This window comes from Palaemon carinicauda, chromosome 23 (genome assembly GCF_036898095.1).
Source record: "Palaemon carinicauda isolate YSFRI2023 chromosome 23, ASM3689809v2, whole genome shotgun sequence".
NCBI classification, from domain to species: domain Eukaryota; kingdom Metazoa; phylum Arthropoda; class Malacostraca; order Decapoda; family Palaemonidae; genus Palaemon; species Palaemon carinicauda.
In genome coordinates, this window is record NC_090747.1 from 1,038,211 (window position 1) to 1,045,846 (window position 7,636).

At 33.2% G+C, this 7,636-nt stretch overlaps 1 protein-coding gene across 1 annotated transcript in view; it reads right to left on the reverse strand.

The window, feature by feature from the left end:
* Positions 1-306: 306 nt before the first annotated feature.
* The window catches only part of LOC137617082 (flotillin-1-like), a 16,182-nt gene continuing 8,852 nt past the window's right edge, over positions 307-7,636 (reverse strand). The window contains exon 5 of the mRNA XM_068346920.1: positions 307-1,357. Within this exon, the coding sequence (XP_068203021.1) occupies positions 307-1,357 (1,051 nt within the window). The remainder of the gene's footprint in view (positions 1,358-7,636) is intronic.

Consider the following 7,636-nt stretch of genomic DNA (forward strand, 5'->3'; position numbering starts at 1 on the left):
TTTTAATAAGTTTTCATTTGAAAATCATGACATTTAAAATGTAAACAAAAAGGAGAAACACTCCCTCTGCTCCAGGATTTGAACTTAGGCCACAATGAAAAGCTCAAAGCTTCATGCAGAGCCAATACAAAGAAGGGGTGTACAAAGGATGTATTTCAGCTCAAATGTACACATATCAACTGAATTCAGATACAGTAGTTCATAGCAGAGCTCACAAGAGATTCATTTTCATCCTAGTAATAAAAAATCGATTGGCATTTATATATAAAAGCTACCACTCCTATGCAAATTCCTCCTTAGAGGTGCCTAAACTGCATTCTGAAGAGTCTTTTTCAAATTGACTCCTGTCATGTCATTAATCAAATTTAGCACACTCACTGCGATATCCATCACTTCGGTTGTCATTTTGTGAGCACCTAAGGGACCATCGCCTGTGGATACCATCGTCACTGATTTGGTGTTTTCCAAATCCTGACCAATGTTTCCAATCATCTTTGGTAATGTGTTGAGGTACATGTTCAAAATGGCAGCCTTCCCGAACTCAGCATAGGCTTTTGCTTTACTGTGCAACTGAACAGCATCTGCCTTGGCTCTCTTCTCGATTGCAAAAGCTTCTGCCTCGCCCTTGAGCTTTATCGCCTCGGCCTCAGCTTCGGCTTCGAGTACTGCCTTCTGTCTCTCCGCTGTTGCGATGATTTCAAGTCTGTATTTTTCAGCATTAGCAGACTGTTTTATTGAAGACTCAACATGTTTCTTACCACGTTCAATTTCCTGTTCTTCTAATTCGATTTGACACTTTCTCTCCACAACCTTACTTTCCATTTCTTCCTCTTTGATCTTCTGTCTTGTGATGCATTCTTGCAATTCATAAGCTAAATCTGCTTCAGCTTTCTTGGTTAATACTTCCTTATCGTATCCTGCTTTTTGAGTCTCGTAGTCTCTGTTGGCTTGAGCTTTCAAGATCGCATTAGAATATTTTGAAGCAGTGAGTTCCTCCTCTGCTATAGCTTTCTTGATAGAGGAATCCTTTTGCGCTATAGCTTCTCCAATACGGGCATCTCTTTGCACCTCTGAAGTTCGGGACATACCCAAGGCCTCCATATACACATGGCTGTCCGCAACATTCTTAATCGTGTAGGACAACATTTGCAATCCTAGGGAGCAAAGATCCTTCGATGCTGAATCAAAGACCCTGGTGTTCAAAAGCATCCTGTCTTTATATATGTCCTCAACTGTCATGGAACCGATGATGCCTCTCTGGTGTCCTTCAAGGATAGAGGTGATGAGATCCTCAAGGTCGCTCTGCTTCTTGCCCAGGAAGTTCTCAACGGCCAATTCTAGGACCTCTGGGACGTTGCTGCCAAAGTATATACTAAGTTAAAAATAGAGAAATTACTCAAACGTTTCACAATTTGCGTATTGTATATTATTTTGACAGTTTTGAGTAATTACTCCAATTTTTATTTATTATATATTTGGAATAATTATCAAATGTACGATGGCATCATGGATATCTGTTTAGTTGACTATGTTGAGGATAGCAGCTTCAGTTCGTTTGGTAAGCAAACCATTTTTTTTTTTTTTTTTTTTTTTTTTTTTTTTTTTTAGTTATTTCTTGATTTCAACTTGTTTCGCATGTGGCTAATTGTTTGAAATTATGAAAAAGTCATTTAGGAAAACAATAGCTTTGCATAATTTGACAGTATATTGAGAGTGTGTTGTTGTAAACCAATACTTTATATATATATATATATATATATATATATATATATATATATATATATATATATATATATATATATATATATATATATATATATATATATATATATGTATATATATATATATATATATATATAGAGAGAGAGAGAGAGAGAGAGAGAGAGAGAGAGAGAGAGAGAGAGAGAGAGAGAGAGAGAGAGAGAGAGAGAGATGGAAAATAGTTGACATTATAATTCCAAATTGAAAGATCTATTCTATATCATTAATCATCTGAATTCTTTTTATTTCTATTCACTACTACTATTTGATGAAATCAATGTAAATGTATAGTTTTTGATACTTTTTGAGGTTCTTATCTTCTCAATTATAAAGATAATCTCTAAATATATTTACGAGTCACGTAAAATATGGAATCCGTTCGTAATTGTCCATTGTTATTTAATCTTTTCATTAATTGAAGAGTGTTGTTCGATTAAGGAAAATTTTATTATTCAAAAAAATATCAGATAAGATGCTGTATTGAATTGACATAAATAGATTTTCCTTTGGGAACCATTGAAGATTTGTGAACTTTCGATGACTAGTAGATGAAAAGAGGTTTGAGCCAAAAAAAAAAAAAAAAAAAAAAAAAAAAAAAAAAAAAAAAGACACGTAAATTTGATTTTAATGGTTAATACATAAACTAGTAATAAACGCATTTTCTTATATTTGATCGAATTTTAATTTTTTTTTTTTATTTTTTTTTAACTGATCCTCCAATTAAAACTCCAAGTTTCAGGGAAGAATGGCAGAACAGACAAAACATGCAGAAAGTACATATAATAATTTTTATGTACAAACCAAATGTGCGTTTTTATGGAGCTTGTTTCCCTTAAAGGAACCGAGGTTGAGGAGTAAGCACAGTGTGGATATAGGAGAAAGATTAAAAGAAGACGCTATTCCCTTCTCGACCAGAGACGATGTTTGTTTACTTACAGGAGAAAAAAATAGCCAGACATGGGAAAGGCAGAGGTGAAAATGCCGGGAAAATCCCGAAGGAACATTATTGTAGAGCTACGGAAAGGAAAAGGAGTAAATTCAGTTTGTATACTTGTAAGCCAAGACATACTAAGTTAATTAGTTTATCGTAACACATTTTCGGGCATTCCCTAATGAATTAAGGGTAGTTATATATATATATATATATATATATATATATATATATATATATATATATATATATATATAAATATATATATATATATATATATATATATATATATATATATATATATATATATATATATATATATATATATATATATATATAAGAGAGAGAGAGAGAGAGAGAGAGAGAGAGAGAGAGAGAGAGAGAGAGAGAGAGAGAGAGAGAGAGAGAGAGAGAGAGAGAGATCGTCTTTGTTTTGAGATAAAATGCATATAATATTTTTTTCAAAATGTTATTAAAGATATCATGTAATGAAAATTAATGTTATATATAACACGTTGCTTTAGAAATTGAATCTACAACTTTCTTGATATATCCTGAAAATAAACCTTAAAATCACAGAAAAGAAGAAAACATTTGCTCCAATAAAACTATACATAATTTTGTAAAATTAAAGCAAGGAACAATTCCTCTTTCCCTGCAGCAATAGCTCGGTTTATTTAAAGCCCAGAAAACAAGATAGGATTGCAAAAACTGGGAGCCAAATGGTCCAGTATTGAGGGCTTGATTACAATTGCGCGTCAAGGTAAAACCATAGTAAAAAGAATTAATAATTAGAACAAGCAAAGAAAGGATAAAATATAAGGAAGTTGAAGTTAAAGATTGATAGGTAGTATTACCTAGATGTCTAAGAAACGTTGAAACAACCCTCTTTTATTACTTACAATTCACAACGTGGGATGAATGATGGCACTACTCTAAAACGTGGAAAAGCCCTTCGGTACTTACCATATCATGTAAATAATTGAAAATTTACATTGTTAGCAGGATATGATGTGAGGCATAGTACTTTATACAGCCGTTACTAACTCTAGGTTCAATGTAAGACAATAATTTGGCCATATAAAAAATAATATATGCATATTCAAACTTCCTACCATTTACCTAGCGAAGTTGAAAATATATAGATTTTTTCTCAAAAACCACATTATAGCGTGTTATTTCTGCCGGCTAGTCGGTTGAATTCGTTAAGATAAGCTTAACATGACTGACTGTATTCAAACGAGATAACAAGGATATATGCAAACGGATGAGGGTAACGCTAGCATAAAACTTTAGAAATATGAAACATGCAATGGAAATCTGAGACAGAATTTTCTATTATCAGTGCAACAGAGCATCAAAGTATATGGGAGAGTATGAAATACACACGCCTTCCAGGATCAAATCATAGTAAATTGAAATGAAAGTCAATAGAGTGTCTAAAAGACATTGGAAAATCAGAAGCTAATTGCCAGCCGCATTTCAAGATTTATTTGGTGAGACCACTGTGTTTCATACTAGAGTATTTTATACAACTTCCCAACTCTCCAGGTCATCTAATTGATTGCTTTTAATTTGAATTTTGCCTAATGATACAGTCAGTGTATTAATGAAAATTAACACAATACCATGGTTAAATAGAGAAATCAATTTCTACATCATATTTGGATCGATCTCTAAATTATACAAATTAGGGCAAGGACGCTTTCAATCATGGCTCTGAAGGAAGTCGGAATCTAAGTGGTAATTGCCTTTCTATATTTCCTTAATAAAATTCAATCAAATTTGTATATACAAAAGCGAGAATACATTATAATCAAAATTGTATTAAAGATAGACCAACGAAACAGAACCTCAGGATTCAGAACTCACTTTGCATTACTGTTAGAAATCAGTATAATTTTCCATTTTACCGACGTGTAGTGGGAATGAAGCCAATTATTTGCGTAGGCCGAAAATCAAATTTCCTGATAATAAATGTTCATGGAATAAGAGAACCACTAAACTAAATGAACAATTACTTCTCTTAATAAACAACAGAGAAGGAAGAGGGTTGCCAAAAAGGGAGCTGCTACTAGTCTAAAGTAATAGAAGATCCTTTTTGACTAAAAATTTAGCCATTGCTTAATAATCCTGAAATATATCTTTCCTTTTTTTTCAATTTACAAGGTACTTAGGCATGAAATTATGTATTTATAACAAGAAAATGCAATATATCCTATGAACATGTAAAATTCTGTTTAGCTTTATCTATTATTTTTATTTGACTAATTTTTTTACATCAGTCATAAATGATATCAGTAATTCATGTTATGTTCTTCATTGTCAATACTAAGTCCTCAGTCTATCATCTCATCTATGGTGTAGGAGATGAAAAAATCAAAATCATACAAATCGAATTTGGCATACTTGATCTCCTAGTAACACTAATCAAATTTGGTCGATTGGCCAATGAAAAATCCAAGATGGTCGGCCAATTAGCTGATTGGGATTGATGTTTTCCTTAAAAGTATTTATAGTGTTTCAAGTTGCATCATCTATGTATGGATCTGGATGTTTTTAAAGCTACTGAAGTAGATGTTATTTTTTACAAAGCCCACTAACATATTTTTCCCAACAATTTACTCTTAGAAAATCCAGTGTTATATATATTTCAAGATTCTACTCTTTGTAAAGTTTGTGCACTAAACTATATGAAGTAGAACAGAGGATATTCTATATGTGACGGAGTACGTCCGACTCCAATGCTTTCAAGTGAATGAAATTGATGAAGTTCCTGATGGAGTGATTTTCAGGCACAACCAAGGAATAATGGCAACATTAATAGTATGAAATTCAGCTTGTTGAAATTATAATAACCTTATAGTATCCCAAATGCTGCTTAAATAACCGCAAATCAGTTAAGCAGCCACACCTAAATAGACATGACATGCCAGTGCTGGAAATTTGGACAAGGATCACGGGGATTTCGTTATCTGAGTGGTGTGCATTCTGCATGGGAGTTATGGTAAGGGATGAACTATCATAATTGGTGTAGAACATGGTGCAAGAGCATAGATGTATTCTTTTTTTTTAAACCATGAAAAAACCCTTTCTGGTACAACCATTGAACATATATGGTGGATTACCCTTAAATCTGTACTAATTGGTATAGATGCAATAGTTCCTCTTTTATTAAAGGCAACCCTTTTAGCTGATGTGTTTGACAGTAAGAGGAGTAAAGAAAAACTTTATCTTCCTCATTCCTGTTTTTCTGAGGCTAAGCTAACTAGTTTAGCTATTCGATTTCGTGAAATTAAAGCTCTCTTGATAGACCTTGACGTTTATGGAAGTGTAGACTCAAATAGTGTTTTTCCCTTATTTCATATAAAACTGCAGATTTCTTTGCTTCAAAGTTATCTGTTATTTTGTGCAAGTTAGTGAGAAGAGGAACTTTTAGAACTTGTTTGAGAATTGATAATGTCACACCACTATGTAAATGTGTGTGGTAGCTCAAGTCCTACTTATTACCACCTAATTTCCATAACTCCTATATTATCTAAAGCCATTGAACGTACTTTGGCAAAACGGCTTAATATGTTTGCTGATGGTAATAAACTGTTCCCTAGTTTACAATTTGGTCTTCGTATAGGCCTTGGAGCATTTGATGCCCTTCTCACAATCTTCAAATCTGTACAGAAATCTCTTGATAGTGGTCAGCAAGTTCGTATGATTGGCCTGGATTTTAGTGCTACCTTTGACCGTGTTATTCATGAGGCATTTATTTTAAAATTCGAACAGTTGGGAGTTAGTGGGTCGTTTCTTAGGATCATTAATGATTTTTCAAGTAATAGATCGCAGAGTTGTTGATGTGCACCATATTTAGTATAAGAATGTGATATTTGGTTTTCCTTAGGGTAGTGTTCTTGTCCCTTTATATTATCTTGCTTTTCCAACTAGGGTTTTAGGTTAGCTAGTAATAATAATGATAATATTAATAGAGAAATTTTCTATTATATTAGTTCAGGGTGGTAGGAAGATGAAGCCTCTGCCTGAACGTCATAGTGATAATTGTAACTAGGTCTACTGAAAAACCGTGGAAAACATTTTGGGACAAGTGTTGGCTACGTCTGCAGCCTAGGAAAGAAGATCTGTAATTCTCTAAGGCCAATCCTGGCTAAAAAGGGAATAGATGGATATATAAACTTGGGAAAAAAAATTCTTGTTTCACTTAATGCACTGTTAAAAAAAAAGTTTGACCCTGCAAGATATGTCAATTAGGGCATGCTAAAAGAAACGTTAAGATAAAAAGGCACTACATCATGAAAGCTGTCGGCTAAAAATTTATTCAACAACACAAAGTTAAGTAGAGCTGGTAAAAGTTTAACCTCTGCAAGTAATATGATGATGACAATAAAAGTAATATTCATTGAAAGGTTCAAGAAGTTGAAATAAAAGAATATTTCTTTTTAAAGAGCCAAAGGTAGGTGGTGGTTATATTTGGGAAGCAATGACAATGCAAGTGAATAAGATAATAAATCCCTGCGCAACAATACTCACTGGTAAGAGATTACTTGACAAACTAATTTTTTGATATGTCATAACACAAGAACGGTAATATAACCTCGTCTGCTTATGGTATTAAACAAGAGAAAGCATAGCTTTTTTAACATTTATGTCTCTAATTTGGTCACCTATATTAGTATAGGGAGTTGAAAAATGCCACTGACAGTAGAGATCCACATATTTTCAATCTTGCTGACTTGGCCATTCTTTACAAGCAGAGGCTAGGAAAAGCTTTGCATTCAATGGTTTACTGTGGTTTCTACCATAATAAGAACTACTCTCTTTCTCACATTCCCAAGATGCAATCCATCGCAAAAGACGAGATGTTGGGCCAGCCTTTTAAAATTATGTACGCCCAATCATCTCATAAGCTCCGTCTTAAGTTCAATTTAGACAGCA